Genomic DNA, 22,243 nt, shown 5'->3' on the forward strand with positions numbered 1-22,243 from the left:
AGAAAAGAATCCGTATGTTGAAATGAACAGCTTATTTATACTCAGCTTAACTACCTTAACCAGCAAGATTTCTTTTAACTGCTCATTTTTGTATTTTATGCTTTAGTGAGTATTTTATGCTGGTCCACTAGCTAAACCCCCTCTAGTCAGTCCTTCATTACAATCAACACATCAGCAATCCACCAACATAAAAAGTGTAAAATTGTTCTTACCTGGGCGCGTCAAAGCTGTCGTAGGATCCAACGGTGTAATGTCGGAAGAGTCGCTTGGCTCTCTCACTGCGGCTCTCTGAATGACGCAAACACAACCGCATCCACATCATCACGAGTTTGTGTGTATGAAGGTGTAACTACAGCATGACAAGAAAATATATATCTGACTTGAAGTTTCCCGCTCTGACAGAGCGCGGTGGCCCAAACCACAGTGAATTTAGCCAGCGTGAAATGGCACAATCGGTATCTCTCACACTCCAGTAGTGCTGTAAACTATTAATAGTCATCATAGCTGCTCTCCCTCACCGAGTCTGATATCACAACTTCACAGAGAAGCTGTGGCAGTCCGACTGTCCTACAACTACATCTGGGACTATCAAAACGACAGCTCAGAGTGTAGCATGGATGTCTTTGATACTTATAAAGTGTGTGTAATGTGTGTGCGTGTGAGAGAGGAGTCTCACCTGAACGAGTCTCTAGGCTGCGGAGAGCCACCTCCTCCACGCAGTCAGAGGGGAACCAGCCCGTGCGCCCTCGAACCGTCCCCTCCCAGTAGCCTCCTTCGCCCACACTCAGCACTGAGAGAATCCAGAGAGAAACAACAGTGTGTGTGTGTGTGTGTGAGCAGTAAACATATGAACAGTGTATAGCCACAAATACACATTCAAACACATGCAAATACAATCTTTCATTATAAAGTTACACGATTATTGTGGGTAAAAAGGGTTTATCTAAAATGCTGTGGCAGAAATCACTCATTTATGAGTTTACATCTAATTGAGTTGCACCTTCCACCAATTTTTTTCTTTAAACTGTATGGCTTTTGCAGTTCATGACTTTTTGTAGTCATTTTTTTTCATACATGGCTATAAACACATGCTTCACATCCTTTTTGACCAGTTCGTTTCCATGACTTTTGCATGACTGTCCCATATTAGAAACTTTTGGGGAGAATTTCTATTCATATGTCAGACACAGTTTTTGAAATTAATAGATTTAAACAATATGTATGCATCTAAAATAGTCAGAGATTTATCTAGCTCAATGGTGAATTTGGCTTTCTAAGCCGAAAAAATTTATATCCATAGATTTACATTCATATTTATACTACTGTTCAAAAGTTTGTGGTCAGTACAATTTTTTTTAAAACAATTCTCTTATGCTCACCGAGGCTGCATTTATTTGACCAAAACGGTGCATGATGCCCCTGATAAACACTCTTAGGTACACACAAACACACTGAAACACACACACATTAAATCACAAATCACATGCAAAGTCACCATCACTTAATGTATGATGGGACATGCATATATGCAAGCTATGGTGGTAGATCGAAACATTTACTCTAGAATTATACATACACACACACACACACACACACTTGCATGCACATTGGCATTGCTCACAAACAGACATATACTGACATACCAACACATATCACCAGAATACATACACAGACAACGTTTATCCACACCTGTGAAAAACATACAGAAACAAAGACACATTTAATGGCACTCTAGCCGACAGACAGCATATCATTGCTCCTGTCCACGAAGAGTCACACACACACATTCACCTTTGACTTTGTCTCCCTTGTTGAAGCTGATCTCGCGGTCCCCCTGGGCCGTGTGCGAGCGGGTGGCCACAAACACACGGCCAGGCACGGCGCTGTAGAGACGCCGCCGCTGCCCGCTTGCTGTGCCCTGACTACTGATGGAGCCCGCCCTGTACAAAGGCACGCATATCAGACAACGGGGTTAACATTCATTTATGCACATTTATTACTGGCTCTACTCATTCAGGCGTCTGTCTTCATAGGACGTGAATATTGATGATGATTTAGGCATAGAGTTCACTGAATGACAAGCTATAACCTTGTCCTTTTTTTACTCTGTCTTTCTCACCCTTGTCTTCCACGTGTTTGCCGGCTCCGATCGTCTCTGTCACCTGTTCGGCCACGGGACGGGGAACGGGTTCGTGCTCCACGGGGACTGCTGGAGCTACGCAAGGTGCCGCCATGCTTTAGGCCCTGACAGATACACATAAATACAATGAGCAGGAGAGTAACAATAAAAAATGTTCTGATAACATCTGTGGGTAAGTATTTTGTCCAAACCAACAGAGTAAAACAATATTATACACACACTGTCAAACCAAAGGCTCAAGGTTTGGCTGGTTAGTATGGCCCATTTAGTCCTTTAATTCCTCTTATTGAGATGAACAGGAATGCTAATGAATAGCTTTAATGAATTTAAATGTATAATTTTCACCTTGTTTTTACATATTTTTTAAAGGTGCCCAAGAATGCTTTTTAAAAGATGTAATATACAGTACAGTCCAAAAGTTTGGAACCACTAAGATTTTTAATGTTTTTAAAAGAAGTTTCGTCTGCTCACCAAGGCTACATTTATTTAATTAAAAATACAGTAAAAAACAGTAATATTGTGAAATATTATTACAATTTAAAATAACTGTTTTCTATTTAAATATATTTGACAAAGTAATTTATTCCTGTGATGCAAAGCTGAATTTTCAGCATCGTTACTCCAGTCTTCAGTGTCACATGATCCTTCAGAAATCATTCTAATATGCTGATTTGCTGCTCAGTAAACATTTATGATTATTTTCAATGTTGAAAACAGTTGTGTACTTTTTTTTTCAGGATTCCTTGATGAATAGAAAGTTCAAAAGAACAGCATTTATCTGAAATACAAAGCTTCTGTAGCATTATACACTACCGTTCAAAAGTTTGGGGTCAGTAAGAATTTTTATTTTTATTTTTTTTAAAAGAAATTAAAGAAATGAATACTTTTATTCAGCAAGGATGCATTAAATCAATCAAAAGTGGCAGTAAAGACATTTATAATGTTACAAAAGATTAGATTTCAGATAAACACTGTTCTTTTGAACTTTCTATTCATAAAATAATCCTGAAAAAAAATATTGTACACAAATATTTTGTACAATTGTACACATTAAATGTTTCTTGAGCAGCAGATCAGCATATTAGAATGATTTCTGAAGGATCATGTGACACTGAAGACTGGAGTAATGATGCTGAAAATTCAGCTTTGCCATAACAGGAATAAATTACTTTGTGAAATATATTCAAATAGAAAACAGTTATTTTAAATTGTAATAATATTTCACAATATTACTGTTTTTTACTGTATTTTTAATTAAATAAATGTAGCCTTGGTGAGCAGACGAAACTTCTTTTAAAAACATTAAAAATCTTAGTGGTTCCAATCTTTTGGACTGTACTGTAAGTCTAAGGTGTCCCCTGAATGTGTCTGTGAAGTTTCAGCTCAAAATACCCCATAGATTTTTTTTAAATTAATTTTTTTAACTGCCTATTTTGGGGCATCATTAACTATGCACTGATTTTTTTAGCGCGCCGCCCCTTTAATTCGCGTGCTCCCTGCCACACGAGCTCTCGATTATATTACAGCACATTTACAAAGTTCACACAGCTAATATAACCCTCAAATGGATCTTTACAAGATGTTCGTCATGCATGCTGTAGGCATGCTTCGAATTATGTGAGTAAAGTATTTATTTTGATGTTTATATTTGATTCTCTATGAGTTTGAGGCTATATGCTCCGTGGCTAACGGCTAATGCTACACTGTTGGAGAGATTTATAAAGAACGAAGTTGTGTTTATGCATTATACAGACTGCAAGTGTTTAAAAATGAAAATAGCGACGACTCTTGTCTCCGTGAATTCAGTAATAAACGATGGTAACTTTAACCTCATTTAACAGTACATTAGCAACATGCTAACGAAACATTTAGAAAGACAATTTACAAATATCACTAAAAATATCATGATATCATGGATCATGTCAGTTATTATTATCACTCCATCTGCCATTTTCGCTGTTGTTCTTGCTTACCTAGTCTGTTGATTCAGCTGTGCACAGATCCAGATGTTACTGGCTGCCCTTGTCTAATGCCTTTCATAATGTTGGGAACATGGGCTGGCACATGCAAATATTGGGGCGTACACCCCGACTGTTATGGTCGGTGTTATGTTGAGATCCGCGTGTTTTGAGATTTACATGAGCAAGAGAAAGCAATGGAGTTTGAAACTCAATGTATGTCATTTCCATGTACTGAACTCTTGTTATTCAACTATGCCAAGGTAAATTCAAATTTTGAAATTCACTCATAAATTACCTGCACGGAGACAATGTTTGATCCAGCAGCATTGGGAAAGGCGATCCAGTCTGGTACATTCATGCTGTTGTCACTGTTGGCCCTCATAAAGGGGTGAGGATGGGGCAATCCAAGAGTACGTGAACTCTCCCTCCTCTGGGGGGCGAACTTCGGAGACTCCAAAAATGGAACTGACATCAAATTAGGAGAAAAATAGTAATACAGAGAGAGAACAGATGCAAAAAGAGACAGAAAATTGCCCAATATTTTCCTGCGAAATAGACTTCATAATATATTCTGCACGTGTCGTCTGTGTTTGATGATGCTGCAAAGCAATACAAATGAAGTGAACTTCAACATTTCCCCTGCTGAGTGTGTAGGGAGCAGTGAACACTGCTTAGGGACTGTGAATCGCTACACAGCTAAAGAGAGACAAAAGTATCATGCACCAAATGTCACTCAGTTTGCAGCGCAAATAAGTTATTTTACACAGAATAAAAATACCAGCACAACCAAAATAAATCTCCGCTCCTTACCTACGTCTGATTCTCGATGGTTTTTAATGATTTCTCCCAGCTCAAAATGGCCAGACATCACAGCCACCTAGAAAAGAAGTTCACACACGCTAACTATTTGCATCTGTGAATGACGCACAGTGACGCAAGGCTTGGGAATAACACAATATTAAACAAACACACACACACGCATCCACTTTCCTTCATATTAAACACAAACGCATGATCACAGCTGGGTCTGTGGAGATGGCTGAGGTTAAGTAAAACTATTTCAGCTCGCTGCAGCTTCACTCCACCTGGGACTCGCAGTGCATACAAAAACGCTTCACGATAACACACTACAAACTACAGAACAGAAAGTAAAATGTGTCATTTCTGTGCCACTAGCATCACCAGATGGGAGTGCAAAAATAAAAAATGTGTTTACAAGCACAAAAGTATCTAATTTTAAAAACTCAATCATAAAGACTAATAATAAAAAAATTCATCCATCCATCAACACATTGATCTTATACATTATTATTTTCATTATTATTATGCTAACTTAGAGTTGTCTCATTTAACTGGAACTGAAGGATGTATTTTAACATCCAAAAAAATACATTCTTCACACTAACTTTAAGTATATATATATATATATATATATATATATATATATATATATATATATATATATATATATATATATATATATGTGTGTGTGTGTGTGTGTGTGTGCTTAAAGTTAACTTGTAAAGATGTAAAGAATGTATTTTTTTGGGATGTTGGATATATAAAAGGCTGGAACAGTGTTAGGAGGAGTTTGGTTTTCTTTAATTGCTTGGTTTAAGCTGTTAATAATATGCAAAGAGTTGAAAAACAAATCTAATAACAACCTGAAAGTGACAGTCTCATAATTACCTGGAAGGGGGTCTGCCCACTGTTATTCTTTGTGTCCTTATTGGCTCCTCGATACAACAGAATTCGGGCACAGCTCTCCTAAACGGTAGAATTAGACAGAAGACATCTGATGCTGGCCATAAACTATAATAAGCACAGTTCATAAAAATTTAGCACTGCAGTAAATACACCACTTGTACTCAAAATAATGAAATCTTGACAGGGATCTTCAAAACATCACTAGAAAGGCCATGCTAGTGACTAGCTATTCCAGTTGTGAAAAGCATGGCTTTAATTTTGCTGCTGAAGAGCATGGCACCAAACCAGCATAAACCACCCTGAAAATTCATTCTGGTGTAAGATGGACATTTTTTAGATTTTAATATTTGGCTTGATTTTTGTGCCTAGAGCGGCAGTTATACCTTGTTATATAAAGCACATATGTGCAGGGCAGTGTTTCCTGAGGCGTTCTGGGATGAGGAATCCGCACCATAAAAAAGTAGGTGCTCTAAGTGTTGAGAGTTCCCATTTTGACAAGCCTGGAGAGAGGGAGAGAGAGAGAGAGAAAGGGAAAGGAAATAGGATGGACAAAGGATCCACAGGACCGTTCAGAGAGGAGGAAAGAAAAAAAGAGAAGTGGATAGGAAGAGGCAGAAACAGTCATTTGACATGAGGAAGGAAGAAGAGGGAGAGAAGAATAGATTTTATACATTGTCAGAACAGACACCTTTGCTAATTAACACCGCAGTGAATGTGTGAGTGAGAGGAAGAGAACGAAAGAATCAAAATAGATATGGAAATGCACACATGCACAAAGAGAGGAGAAGGACTCAGCAGAGATTCTCCACCAGTGGTACTTGAAAGAAATTCAAAAATGTCTCTGTTGCTGATACACTATGTTTGTATTTCATTAAAATTTGTAAAGATTTACAGTGAATTAAAGGGTTAGTTCACCCAAAAATGAAAATACAGTCATTAATTACTCACCCTCATGTCGTTCTACACCCGTAAGACCTACATTCATCTTCAGAACACAAATTAAGATATTTTTGATGAAATCCGATGGCTCAGTGAGGCCTGCATTGACATCAAGTTCATTTACACTTTCAAACACCCAGAAAGCTACTAAAACAAATTAAAACAGTTCACATGACTACAGTGGTTCAACCTTTATATTATAAAGCGACGAGAATACTTTTTTTGTGCGCCAAAAAAAAACAAAATAGCGACTTTTCAACAATATCTAGCGATGGGCGATTTCAAAACACTGCTTCGAATCTTCAAATCAGCGGTTCAGATCGCGTGTCAAACTGCCAAACTGCTGAAATCACGTGTCTTTAGCGCTCCGAACCACTGCATCGAAAAAAGATTCGAAACAGTGTTTTGAAATCGCCCATCACTAGATATTGTTGAAAAGTGGTTATTTTGGTTTTTTTTGACACACAAAAAGTTCTCTTGTCCCTTCATAACATTAAGGTTGAACCACTGTAGTCACATGAACTGTTTTAAATGTTAGTAGCTTTCTGGGCATTTGGGCAAGTGTAAATTAACTTGATGTCTCATTGAGCCATCGGATTTCATCAAAAATATCTTAATTTGTGTTCTGAAGATGAATGAAGGTCTTACGGATGTAGAACGACATGAGGGTGAGGAATTAATGACATTATTTTCATTTTTGGGTGAACTAACCCTTTAATATACTTTTTTTAGCTTTGAGGATTATTAAATTCCACCATAAAAGACTGCAAATTACTTTACTTTTGTTAAACATTCCATCTGGATTTCATTTATGAGTCAAATACCCCATAAGGACTTTCTCTGAGAAAGTTTCAGTATGATTTCCCCCTGAACTTAAATGGCAAAAAAAGCTGAGTTGACTTTTTTAAGGGAACAGAAACTTGGTGAATGTTTTTGACCCACTGTATTGATAGTTTTTAGTTTAAAGTGAATCACTGAAATAATACCGATAATAATATTATTACTTATTATGCTAAATGAAATATAATATGAGTCAAAAGGAACGTTTCTGGTTAGTCTCTGTGAAGCGGTACTTGAGTCTTACTGAAGAAGAAAACAGGGACAACAAAATAGTAGATGAAATGTATGGGTTTTTTTCAATGTTTTTGAAAGAATTATAAAATTGTTTTCTCAGCATAAGAATCACTGAAAATCTGAATTTAATAAAATTGTATGTTTAAAATAACACTCACAGACAACTATGCAATAGCACGTGTTTCCTGTATATGTCACACACAGTCTTCTTCTCAGCATTTCTCTGTACCTGATGGGTCTCATCCCAGCCATTCTCATCACGGAGCCCCAGCTTGGCTCTGTGGTACAGGAGGGTCTCGCAGCAGGAGGTGTCGCCCCCTATCAGCACAGTGTGGTAAAGAGGTGTGAGCCCACGGCGGTCCTTATAATCAGGAGATGCCCCCAAAGACAACAGCGTCTAAAAACAAAAAAAAAGAAACCAGATGATTAGATTTAAATATGAATATTTCATTATGAGCATAATTTATTTCATCCTAATCATGAGTCTGAGGTTCTGTTGTGGTTTTGTGATTGCGTTACCAGTAGGGCAGTGTGTCCATGTGCTCTGACGGCCTTGTGGAGAGGGGTCAAGCCATCCTTTGCCCTAAAGTCAATGTGAGCTCCCCCCATCACCAGCAATCTGATGTTCTCCCCTCCGCCCGGCTCAGTCTGTACGGCCAGAGTGAGTGGCGTCTCTGTCACACACACACACACACACAAACACACGTTTACTTAGCTTTTTCTATTGTTTTTATATACAGCTACCTAACCCTAACAGAAAACATTTTTATTTTTTATACTATTCTTACAAATCAGGTTTTGGGATTTTTTTCTGGGTACAAATTTGTCCCAAATACATTTAAAGCGTTAGTTCACCCAAAAATGAAAATTATGTCATTAATGACTCACCCTCATGTCGTTCCAAACCCGTAAGACCTTCGTTCATCTTCAGAACACAGTTTAAGATATTTTAGATTTAGTCCGAGAGCTTTCTGTCCCTCCATTGAAAGTGTAGGTACGGTAGACTGTCCATGTCCAGAAAGGTAATAAAAACATCATCAAAGTAGTCCATGTGACATCAGTGGGTTAGTTAGAAGTTTTTGAAGCATCGAAAATACATTTTGGTCCAAAAATAACAAAAACTACGACTTTATTCAGCATTGTCTTCTCTTCTGGAATCCTTTCCACTGAATTGATTCCATTGAATTGATTCCATTGAATCCTTTCATCTGTCGGTGTTGGTAATGCACTTTTACGTCGTTGTTTTTGGCGATTAGGACATCCGCGACATGCACACTTATGCACCATTTAAAAAAATATAGTAATACCAAAATACAAACAATGTAGAATAGCTTGAATACAGCGTGCATCTCCCTCAGACTGTAAATGAAGCTCGGGCGCACCAGATAACAGCATCTTACGTCAGCAGCGTCACTGCGGAGTCGTGAACGCGGATTGACAACTGACCCGGAAGAGAATACAATGCTGAATAAAGTCATAGTTTTTGTTATTTTTGGACCAAAATGTATTTTTGATGCTTCAAAAACTTCTAACTAACCCACTGATGTCACATGGACTACTTTGATGATGTTTTTATTACCTTTCTGGACATGGACAGTCTACCGTACAAACATTTTCAATGGAGGGACAGAAAGCTCTCGGACTAAATCTAAAATATCTTAAACTGTGTTCTGAAGATGAACTTACGGGTTTGGAATGACATGAGGGTGAGTCATATAATTTTCATTTTTGGGTGAACTAACCCTTTAAGTACATCCACACACACACCAATGATCAATTATTAATCTATCAGGCAAATGTATATATTTACAAGCAATGTGGAAGTACGTTATTCTCATATTTTTTTGTCTTAATCTTAGCATCAACCCTAGTTTGTCTGTTTAATAAATCAGTTGATCCAGTTCACAAAGATTCAATCACAAATCAGACTGATCCAGATTTTGAGTTCAGCTGATTCAGTTTCAGTGGTTAACATCTTTATGATATTTTTCAGTACATATCTCATTTTGTGTCATACAGAAAAAAACATTATATACGTTATACAGGTTTAGAACAACACGAAGGTGGGATTATTTTCATTTTGGGGTCAACTATGCAACAGCATATCACAGTTTTCCAGATCAGCCCCCTAGTGGTTGCAAATGGTGCAGCAGTTCTCACTCCTCCACGTTAGCAGGGTCTGCTTTGAGAAGCGACTGTCAGCCTGTGAAGCGCAACATCAACTCTGTGACAACGCAGACGACACAAACTGTGAACAACACTCAAGGTAGCCGTCTCGCACATCACACTCTGCCGCAAATGAATGCTAATATTACTCTGCATTGTCATCTGGTCCATAAAATTGACTTTCAAGGCATGTCTGGCCACGTCTCCAGCTCACCAAATGCTCGCCAAAGCGCTGAAAACATGTGTTAATATGCCATAAAAGATGCTGCCCTGTTACATTCAAATTATTCAGTGGTTTTCCTCTGTTGACACGCATTGAACTGAACCAGTGAGCTGCAGTAATAGTCTCATCTCATTAAACAGCCCAAGAGCAGTAATTGGGTTTTTTGTTTGTTTGTTTGTTTATGAAGCAGCCACTGAGTCTAACGTTAACCTTACGCTTTTGTTGCATAATTTAAACTCCAGATGACTTTTGTTAGAAACTGCATGGATCGCTTGAGAAGATGCAAATGTCCATTCCTGTAAACACTCATTGAATATTCATGCAGCCCTATTTCCATAAGCATATAGTATGTGTGTGTGGTCCAGTTCATGCACTGCTGGCAGTAATTCATTATTCATCTCACTAATGGGAAGTCCATTAACTCTCACAGGAAGTAAACAGAGCAGTGCCTGACACCTCACCTCCTGTATCAGGGTCATGGTAGTTGGGGTCAAGTCCTTTGTCTACAAGTTTGGCTACCTTTTCCACAGCGCCGGTCTGGATGTAGTCCATGAACTTCTTTAGACTGGCCTGTAGGGGGAGACAAATGCAACTCATGGCTCACAGCCATTAAGTGCCCTGAGGATACGCTAATTATTGTATTTAACACACACTAACACGTTCACTAAATATTTCTGTTTGCAACCAGGAATAAAATGATTTCTGTGGCGAGGCCTACCTTAGTGTGTAGTTTGGCCAGCTGTTTCTCATCTAGATTTGTCTGTTTGTACACCCTGGTTTTGTAGCGGAACTGTGTGAAAGGAAATTAGTCAAAATCAGTGGAAGACATTTTCATCAGTCACATGTTTACAGTAATGTTACAAAGCAGTTCTCTGTTTTCTTACACAAATTATTCAGAACAGAAAGTTATATTTTGATCAGTTGAGTTGTCTAAACTGTCCTTTGGAGGCAGGACTAAATTTCTTGGTGGACTGACTTCTGTTTATGGGACAATTCCTTTTTGGACACTGCCTTTCATAGCATTGTTAATGTGTATATCAGATAATAGTAACTTAAACTATTACAAATATTTTTAGATTATTATAATAATGCTAAATAAAAATAAAAATATTACATGAAAACTTTTTTTTAAAAACTGGACATTTCTAAATGTTGCAACTAACTGAAACAAAGATGTTTAAGTTGAAGTACTCGAGCGGCTAAAACTAAAATGAAAACAACATAAAAATAAAAGCTAGTTTAAAAAAATTAATAAACACTATGATTGTATATAAGTATTATTTTGCATCAACCTCGAGGTATCAAAGTATCAAGCATTGCAACTGAACAAGCAGAAATTATGAAAAGCCTAGTTAATGTTAATCATATTCAGTGAAAAAACTGAAGCATTAATTTGCTATATTAGCTATATATTTTCCAAAGTAATTGTTAAAAAGTATGGCTTTTAAAAATATTTACTGAAGAGGCGCATTTGGTATCAGACTGAAAAGAATATAATAAAATATTAACTTCAGATGAAAAGAACTTCTTGTGAATGAATTAGACTTTGAGTTCACTATTGTTGTGTAATAGTAATTGCCCTGTGCTCTCCAAATAATAATAAAAAATTAATCTTTTTCATTGCAAGACCAATCTCTAATAAACCATATCAGGGTTATTAAGATTCATAGTTAGCAGAGAAGCCGCTTAAAGAATTATCATCTCCTAGGCAACAAACAATTTGAAGCAGCAGTTTCCTAGCACCAACATTCACATTCAATTATAGAACAAGAGTTTAAAAAAAGAAAATGCCTAAAATGATGAGGAGAATAAAAGGAAGGGTACCTCCAGGTAGGGTACGCCTTTCTCAAAGGATTGTGGGTACTCGCGGAGCGGCCTCTCTTCCTCCAGGAACTTGGCATCGTGCCCGTCAGTAGCAGGTTGGAAAAGGCCATAGTTTAAAACATCCCTTAGAGATTCGGTTAGACTACACAACACCTGCTGCTTCGCCTTCCATACGGTTGCATCAGGGTTGAACCTCAGACACTTCTACAGAGACAGAGAGGGGGGGGATATTACGCTATTTGCTTTGTTTTTATTATATTAAAATATTATAATATTACATTTCAATTTTCAGTATATTTTATGTATATACAGACACTACCATTCAAAGGTTTGGAGTCAACTAGATTTAATGTTTTTGATAGAAGTCTCTTTGATTATTTGATAAAAATACAGTACAAACAATAATTTTGTGAAATATTATCATTTTTAAAATAATTGTTTTCTGTTTTAAAGTGTAATTTATTCCTGTGATGCAGAGCTGTATTTTCAGCATCATTACTCCAGTGTCACATGATCATTCAGAAATCAGTCTAATATGATGATTTGCGGCTCAAGAAACATTTATTATTATTATTATAAATGTAGAAAACAGTTCGCTGCTTAATATTTTTGTGCAAGCTGTGAAAATACAGAAAATCCTAATTTTTTTTTCAGGATTCTTTGTTGAATAGAAAGCTCAAAGGCATTTATTTGAAATAATAAAAATATTTTCTAACTTTATAAATGTCACTTTTGATCAATTTAATGCGTCCTTGGATAATAAAAACATAAATTTCTTAAAATTGCACCAAACGTTTGAATGATAGTGTATTATATTTTTAAATTATAATTTAAGTATTTGTTTTCACATTTTTATTTACATGTACATAAATAGAAAAAAAGAGATAAGATCACTGCACTCAAACCTTTTTTTGGGGGAGGGGGTGTGTAGATCAGTAGAATTATAAAATTAATGAATTATTCGTTTTTTATTATGCAACAAAGCACATATAGATCAAGATCAAACGATTCAGCAGTCATACATGTGGGAACCTGTAGACACAAGCGGGTGTGGATCTTTTGTTCTTTATTTGAAGATATAAACAAATATACTTAATTTTTTCTTAATTAATAATAACTACAAAATCGGACCATGTTTATCCCTATTGACTCTAAAGGGAAAAAAAAGACATTTCTGTCCAATGTGCACTAGAGGGAGACGTTGTGATTCACTCAGGTGAAACAGCACTGCTTGTGGGATTAGCAGACCCCAGACCAGCAACTGTCCATCAGCTTCATTAACATCTCATTTAAGACTTTGGTCACCTTGGTAGTGCTAAATGGCAATGCTAATTGATTAATTAGCCTGCAGTAATAGCTATAATCCATAGCCTGCTCAGGTGCCGTAATAGATGATTAGGAACATCAGGAATTCCTATGTGACTTGAGGCACACCCCACTCCGCACAGTTCCTGCTATGACATTGCCTAAACCTCCTTGTAGCCTCCTAGCTTGAGCACTAGCTCCGGGCTAAGGGACATGTTAGCTTCAAGCTGCTCAGGCTGGATTTTGGGACAGCAGTGCTGTTCCAGGAACTGTGAAACTGGGATGGCCCTGCAGCGGAGTGCTGGAATTAAATCCCATCCTCTGACCTTGAGGAGCTGCTGTGATTGGTCCGTGGTTGTGTTTAGGGTTTAAGTCCGAAACGGTCAGTTTCCTGCTCGCTCTACCACGGTCCTCTTGCATGTGTGTGTGTGTGTGTGTGTGTGTATGTGCAGTGGCACAGAGAAGTGTGAAATTTCTTCCTCCCTCTGTTATTCAGTCTCTCACTTTGCGCACAGCCAATCCCCATCACCATGGCAACCAGTTCATTAGTGGAGCAAGCTGCAGGTTGCCATAGAAACATCTCAGCAGTCCCTATGTGCGCTATGGTATGGTGTACGTGTTTCAGTGTGATCTTAAGGAGTGTATGTGCACTGGGGGCAGTTCTGCTGGAGAGGTCATAGGTGTAGTGGATGACTCCACATACAATTTGGCATGTCAAGATCACTCAATTTCAGTGCGTACATGTGAAACATCTTGCATATGCATAAAGGAATAGTTTGCCTAAAAATAATATCGTCATCATTTCTACACCCTCATGCCTTTTGAAACCCATAAGACTTTCTTTCCTCTTTTGAAGTCAAAAAACATCATTTCTGCGTCCGAAATCGCAGACTCTCTTGAGTTGGTGCTTATTTTGAATAAGTAATTCATTTACAGCTGCTAAAAAAAGTACATTCTATATAGCATGACTGTGTGTAGTATGAATATAATCCGGATGTACTACGTTCACCATGCTGCCATTATCATGTGATCAACCAGCATCAGTTATGCCACTTCTCTGCCATTCACAAATCCTCTCCCGTGGTCTCATGGGATAGTAAAGTGTCCATCGTATGCGTATCCTCTCGCCGGGAGTAGTAGGTCATCTGCTAGGTCATATACTGTTTTTCGTAGTAGGGAAGTATGCAATTTCGGATGCAGCCAGTCTTCTTCCATATAGTAAACATGGATGTGACCACATCTGTCAATGCAAGTATTTCAATAAATGAGTCATGTGCAAAACTATCATATGGCTTCAGACATGGAATATGGTGCACAACAAGTCCTTTGGACTACTTTTATAGTGCGTTATTCTATTTTTTTTTATGTTTTTGGAACTGGAAACCAGCTAGTTCCATCCATTTTCACTGAATGGATAAGAGCATTCTTCAAAACATCTCTTTGCGTGTTCTAGGGCTGTAACTAACGATTATATTGATAATCGATTAGTTGACCGATTATTTCTAAGATTAAAAATACAAATATTATTTTTTTATTTTATTGACAAAACACACTATTCCACATTCTGCCCAACTGAATGCTATGAAAACATATAGTGAATATATCTATATCTCTGCTGTAGTCAAAAGAGCTATAAAGCAAAAGGACAATTTAAATCCCTACATTAAAAATTAAGATAATAAGAAAGATAATAAAGAAAAACAAAAACACAAACTCAGTGTAAACAAATAAGAGGAATGTTCTGCAGTAACACACACATTCACTCTGAACACAGTAACCTCTTACTGTCATTTCTTTATCCTGCAAATGTAAACGCCTTAGATTTATATTCAATTAAATGCAGTTATCCCTTGACATGTACCACTCTTATAAAATACTTGAATTACATGTGGACTTTTAAACCTAGGATTTAACATCCAACAGGCATTTCAACAAAATGAGTATTTTTGCTTTTCTCCCTCTCTAATGCGTCCCGTCTGTTTGATGCACATGCTCAGTCAAGTTCATTCAGTTAAGTCTGAAGTTTAACGCTGGACGAGCCTTCATGCAAAATGGAAACACTCACGTGAAATTGTAACACTTACAAATAAGGATATAACCGTAAAATGAAAGTTTTGCACTGAGGAAACATATCACACATTAAAGTATTAGTCCACTTTTAAATACACTTTTCCTGATAAATTTACTCACCCCCATGCCATCCAAGATGTTCATGTCTTTCTTTCGTCAGTCGAAAAGAAATGAAGGTTTTTGAGGAAAACATTCCAGGATTTTTCTCCTTACAGTGGATTTCAATGGCTACCAACAGACTGAAGGTCAAAATTACAGTTTCAGTGCAGCTTCAAGGGCTTTAAACGATACCAGATGAGGAATAAGGGTCTTATCTAGCGAATCGATCGGTCATATTCAAGTTACGGAAAAAAACGAAACTGGCGCCACGTTCGTTCCGTAAGTAGAATAGGGAAGGCGTAGAACATTCAGCGTAAGCGTTATGAAGAATGCGGAAGCGGAAAGTACGTTCAAGACGATATTTTGTTTATAAAGCATAAACGGTTGTATTTTTTTCGAAAATGACCGATCGACCGACCCTTATTCCTCATCTGGTATCGTTTAAAGCCCTTGAAGCTGCACTGAAACTGTAATTTTGACCTTCAATCTGTTGGTAGCCATTGAAATCCACTGTAAGGAGAAAAATCCTGGAATTTTTCCTCAAAAAACTTCATTTCTCTTCGACTGACGAAAGAAAGACATGAACATCTTGGATGACATGGGGGTGAGTAAATAATCAGGAAAATTGTATTTAAAAGTGGACTAATCCTTTAAAAAGCACACGCATCTGTCAAAGCGCCAAACAGGGCAAGCCATGTTAAACATTACGCTAATGCATTAACGTTACCTTGAAACTTAAAATAAAGAATTCTCATGTTTTGGGCAGCTTGGATCACGTACCTTTCCCGCAGGAGCTCAACTATTCCTCCACTATTTTTAGATGCATTTTGTCCATAGAAATGCATTATTCAGTGCTGTAATTTTGACGCGACTGGCGGAAGTTTGGGCAGACGCGACTAATCGATAATGCCATTCATTGTGGACGATTTTCATTATCGATTTTATTGATTAGTTGCTGCAGCCTTCAATGGAAGATTAAAAGCTATACAGGAATGAAACAAGTTGAGAGTTAGTAAATAATGACAGAATTTTCATTGTTGAGTAAACTATCCTTTTAACACTACGCAGTACGCACACAAATGCAAATGATTAAAAAAAAAAAAGGTGCACAACACAGATGCAGATGTGAGTTCATTTGTACCCTTGTGATTACAATAATTTTGTTAGAATGATAATCAACCTGGAAAATGATTTATTATAATGATATCTAATTACAGTAATTTGGCGGTTAATCTAAGAGCTGTTATTTTCAGATCCAAACTACAGACTTCTTCATAATACTGTCCTCTTTTTCCCCCCTGACAATAAGCATGACATCCTATGTTGAGGAACAATTTATAGATAAAGGTTCTAAACAGATTATTTGATTAAACAAGATGCACCTAAATGTCTTTGCTTTCATCCCATGGTCTAAGTTGATAAAGATTCTGTTTAAGAGCTTCATCTCTCCCTCAGTTTTCCATCGTTTGGCTTTTTCATACTTGTTTTTCTCTGTTCTTTATCTAATATTCTGTTTTGAATCCATTACTTTGATTTCTATTCTTTCCCTCTCTACTTTTTCCTCATTAAGCTCGGTGCCAAGAGGTACAACATACAGTTAAAGTTAAAATATAAAAAATGCTTAATAGTTGGTTTAATAGTTAAAACTGTTCTGCTCCAATGAGACTGGCCCTCATAGTCCATTTATTGTACTAAGTTAGTGGGAACAAATCTTTGAGATTTCATGGCTAAGTGCGTTATAAATCATTTTACATTATTGCACAAGCATCAGCATCTCTATTACTGTATGTCCAACACCCTCAGGAGGAAAGAAATTGTGCATATACTGTACATACATGAACAAAATCATATTTTTTGCACTTTTGACTGTCAGACCAACCAATGAGTCTTTATCAAATAACAATCAGGAAAGAATATAGTCACGTTTAGGACATATTTGCTATTGTGACCATTACAAAAAATGCACATAATTGTGTTTAGTTGTCCCTCATTATGTCTTAGATTAGCCTGAAAAAAAAGCCAAAATTTGCTGATATAACACGTAATGATTGCTGTGCATGACAAATCAATATTTTTTACCTTACTCTAGATAAGCCTGAACTATTACAGAAATCCAGTGTGTACAGTTGTAGGAAATATGATTTACATGTAGATTTAATGTTCATAAAATTGTATCAACAATGGACAAACATAGTCTGCTTAAACAAATAACACACTATGGAAACATTCACAGTGCAGATTGAAAAACAGAATAAGAATAGTTGGATTTAATAACCGGTTTGCTCCTTTGCCAGCAATAACCTCAACCAAATGTTTCCTGTAATTGCGGATCAGACTTGCTGGAGGTCATGAGGAATTCTGCACTGTTTTGTTTTACAAAACTGTTTCAGCTCCGCAATAATCTTGGGATGTCATGAGTTGAATCACACCCCTAAGATCATATCAAAGCATCTCAGTTGAGTTGAGGTCAGGACCGGGTCTGCTGAAGTCATTCTGTTGTTTTTGATATAATCCTGTGCTTTTAGGTTGTTGTCTTGTTGCACCCAACTTCTAAAAACTCAAAAAGGCTGGACAGCTCAACCAACATCTCAAAATCAGAGAATAATTACATGATGTTCAGTAAAGATATAAACACCATTGTAAAACACCATTGTGACTTTCAATTTCAATACATTATCATGAAAATATGCTAAAAAAAACCAGTGATAAAGAAGTTCTGAAGCAGTCTCATGTATGCAAATGTAACATGATGTTTTAAAGTGTTTATTCGTGTTCGATTGGTACATTGTTTAATGTAACCCTCCATATGTCTCTCTCTCTCTCATTCTGTGGGCTCCCTCAGGGCCATTTCCGCAGGGCAAGAGCAAGGGGATAAGTAGCCTTTAATGAGACCTATAGGGAAATAACCTTCACTTCCTCCTCCTCCTCTATCTCTCTCTTTCTTTCATTGCCATCTTAATGACCACTCACATCTAATCTTCACAGTTCCACATCTTTTGCACCTTTTTCCTCTTCCACTGGAAAAAAAAAAATATTTTCATACTGAGAGTTATTATTATTATTAAAAGAATAACTCAACCAAATTTAGTGAGTTTTATGCATAAAGGATTAGTTCACTTTCAAATGAAAATTAGCCCAAGCTTTACTCACCCTCAAGCCATCCTAGGTGTATATGACTTTCTCCTTTCTGATGAACACAATCGTAGAAATATTAATAAATATCCTGACGCATCCGAGCTTTATAATGGCAGTGAGCTGGATCAAGGAGCATGACCTGAAGAAAGTGTCTCCATCCACATCCATCCATCATAAACGTACTCCACACGGCTCCGGGGGGTCATTTGAAAGCGAACTAATCAATGAACTAATAAACTAATCCTTTAAAGTAAAGCCAATGGAGTAAATACAAACAAATTTAAAAAAGATATACACTGCCCTCCAAAAGTTTGGAAACGCCCTAGAAAAGTGGGGTTTTGGACAATATTGACATGAATCCTTTTTAATTTGTGATAATTTTGCACTGATAAGGGACAACACAAACTACGAAGACATATTTTATTACATAAACAGTTTATACATAGAAAAAACTTAAATTTTCGATTCATCAAAATATCCACCATTAGCAGCTATCTGACCTAAACTGGGTTCTAATCGGTTCATTGTATTCTAAACTTAATTATCAATCAATTGTTGAAGCTATTAAGGTGAGCTGACCCAAAAATCTTTTACAAACCTGGGCCAAGTTTAAACCAGTAACCAGGCATCACAGCTGGCAAAGGGGCATGTCTGACTTTGACATGTATATTTCCATTATTATGTAATCATAATGAAAATTATTATTGCTGGTCTTCAGTGATAATGTCAAGTTACTGTAATGTATTTGCACCAAAAAAATGCTAAAGATTTATGCTGATATCGTTCAAAACCACACTTTGCCAGGGGTGTTTCCAAACTTTTGGAGGGCAGTGTACATTGCCGATATACATTCAAAAGTTTGGGGTCAGAAAGAAATGTATATTTTTATTTAGCAAGGATGCATTAAATTGATTAAAAGACTTTAACATTGTTACAAAAAGAATCCTGGCAAAAAATGTATTATAGTTTCCAAAAAAAATATTAAGAATTACAACTGTTTTCAACATTGATAATAATAATAAATGTTTCTTGAGCATCAAATCATCATATTAGACTGATTTCTGAAGGATCGTGTGACGCTGAAGCTCATCAGCTTTGCTATCACAGGAATATAACACATTTAAAAACAATAAAAAACAGTTTTTGAAATTACAATAATTTCACTATATTGCTGTTTTTACTGTTTTTAATCAAATAAACGTGAGTATAGGAGACCTCTTTAAAAAAACATTCAGAAATCTGACTTCAAATTTTGGAACAGTAGTGAATTCTCTAAAAACAGGTCTTATTATTTAATGTTAGTTTGGTTATCAAGTACAGTAGATGTATCTTGTTTTAAGGATGTTTTGATAGACAAAATACTGATGAAGATTTTTTTGCAGTTTAGTAATATTTTCCCTTCCTGACTTATCTTGTCCTATCTTGTTCCATCCCGCTCACTCTCTTTCTCCCTCTTTACTTCTTTGCTGTAGCTCCCAGCTCTCTCAGCGATCACTGGTTCATAGACCTGCAGGCAGACTCTGTGGTTAATGAGTGTGAGATGCAGGGTCGCTCTGTTACTGCCCTGATGCCCCTCAGGGCTCAGTGCCCCACACTGCCAACACAGCTGTTCCACTAAAAAAAAAGTCACATGCACTTAGAAAATTATCAGCTTTCCTATTCCATCATGTTAATCATTTTGCTTGAAGTTCCTATGCAGTTTGTTGTAATAATAATATTAATACATTTCAATGTTTGATTTCAAGGACATTTTGTACGATAAACAATTCTGGAACTGGTTTGAAGTCCGATGTAAAATCTGTGTCCAAAAGCGTTTAGTGCATTACAGGGTGAGTGGGCATTCCCGCAGCCCTACATTTGCTCGGTTGTGTTTGTTCACCTCCTGTCTCTCCCCGAACTCATTAAACCACAATTAACGAGCAATTGCAGTTTATTGAGGGTGAATTAGCTGGTATGTAGAGCAGGCCTAATGTACTGGGATTATGTGGACGTATTACTCCACACAGAAGAAACGGAGAGAGAGACTCAAAAGAACATGGTTTGAGGCAAGACAGAAATCAGGAAGGCATAGGAGAGAAAGACATGAAACAGAATTTGAAAGTTAGACGAATCTCATTCTGGGTATTTTAAATAACACATCATTGACAGTTTTCCACACCTGACTGTCTTCTTTAATGTATACAGATCAATAACATTATTAATAACAAAAACATTATAATAATATAATAATAATAATATCATAACATTATTTGTAACAAAGTCACAAAGATCTTTTCTTCTGTATTGTGACATGCATCTGAGTAAAATGAATTGGAAAAAAAAGTAAGGTGGGAACTTGGTTCTATTGTTGCTTGTTAATTGGATGAAGGCAGATCTGATTGTGAGCTTGAGGTTGATTGTAAGAAAGAGGTGGGGTTTAAGAGGACTAAATTATTGGAGAAGTCTGGCATATGTCAGAGGTCTGTCGTTTCACTGGAAGATCCATTTAGATGACATTTTGATTAAAAATTAATAGATCAAAACAAAAAAAATATCAAAACTATATTGCAGCATTTGAGTCATATATCATTTTTGCACAGGCAGGTGTAGCAGATGGGCTAAAATCGCAAGAAAAATGTTTGGCAGAGTGTTTCGATCCAGCTCAGATCACCTCCAGGTGTTTCACTGCCATCCTGTTTCATCTATCTACCAATATTATACTAATTACAATTTGCTAGTGGCTTGTTGGACTAAATAGGCAGCTTTGGATAACTGGAACAAAGAAAGAGACCACTCATTGTCTCTCTCTTTCACTCGCACACAAACATACACAAACTTCCCCCTCACAAACACACAAATGCACATACGCACACCTACATTAATTACACAATCGCACAAGAGGAGAGAGGGGAAAAGCAGAGCAAATACTGTTCAGTTTTACTAAAAGCTAAGAATAAAATAGAAAGACAGACAGAGAAAGGCTGTCCAAAACCTTAAATATGCCACCTTACCAGGCACATCCAAATCCAATGTTCATCTAGATCAACATCCAGTCTGTTAAACGCCTCCATCTGGTCAATATTTGAATGCAGATATCCCACAATCCTGTGCTTGTGGTTTGGCAGTTGGTTGCAAGAATAAAATCCTGTCCGACTGAGTGATTTTTAACAAATTAATTTGTAGATGGCCAGATTGTTTTTATTTTTCTAGAAAAAGTATGACTTAAAGGTGCCCTAGAACTTTTTTTTTAAAAGATGTAATATAAGTCTAAGGTGTCTCCTGAATGTGTCTGTGAAGTTTCAGCACAAAATACCCCAGAGATTTTTTTTAATTCATTTTTTTAACTGCCTATTTTGGGGCATAATTAGAAATGAGCCGATTCAGGGTGTGTGGCCCTTTAAATCTGGTGCTCCCCGCTCACGGAGCTCGCGCTTGCCTTAAACAACATAAAAAAAGTTCACACAGCTAATATAAGTGTGTAATAAAAGTGTTCATCATGCAGCATGTCTAATCGCGTAAGTACAGTGTTTATTTTGATGTTTACATTGATTCTGAATGAGTTTGAGGCTGTGCTCCGTGGCTAACGGCTAATGCTACACTGATGTAGAGATTTATAAAGAA

General features: G+C 36.9%; 1 protein-coding gene and 1 long non-coding RNA gene across 2 annotated transcripts in view; both read right to left on the reverse strand.

The window, feature by feature from the left end:
• The window catches only part of shank1 (SH3 and multiple ankyrin repeat domains 1), a 71,495-nt gene that overhangs the window by 35,340 nt on the left and 13,912 nt on the right, over positions 1 to 22,243 (reverse strand). Inside the window, 13 exon segments of the mRNA XM_048204067.1 lie at positions 213 to 288; positions 677 to 790; positions 1,792 to 1,940; positions 2,120 to 2,244; positions 4,397 to 4,566; positions 4,912 to 4,978; positions 5,791 to 5,868; positions 6,192 to 6,308; positions 8,051 to 8,218; positions 8,341 to 8,495; positions 10,672 to 10,780; positions 10,929 to 11,000; positions 12,035 to 12,238. Coding sequence (XP_048060024.1) covers positions 213 to 288; positions 677 to 790; positions 1,792 to 1,940; positions 2,120 to 2,244; positions 4,397 to 4,566; positions 4,912 to 4,978; positions 5,791 to 5,868; positions 6,192 to 6,308; positions 8,051 to 8,218; positions 8,341 to 8,495; positions 10,672 to 10,780; positions 10,929 to 11,000; positions 12,035 to 12,238 — 1,604 coding nt within the window.
• LOC125276555 lies at positions 13,084 to 18,718 on the reverse strand. The gene is made up of 3 exons (XR_007186691.1): positions 18,659 to 18,718; positions 16,289 to 18,525; positions 13,084 to 14,579 (listed from the first exon to the last, which is right to left on the reverse strand). It is a non-coding gene; the product is annotated as an uncharacterized LOC125276555 (long non-coding RNA).

The sequence above is a fragment of the Megalobrama amblycephala genome, linkage group LG1, assembly GCF_018812025.1.
Source record: "Megalobrama amblycephala isolate DHTTF-2021 linkage group LG1, ASM1881202v1, whole genome shotgun sequence".
In the NCBI taxonomy this organism is placed as follows: Eukaryota; Metazoa; Chordata; class Actinopteri; order Cypriniformes; family Xenocyprididae; genus Megalobrama; species Megalobrama amblycephala.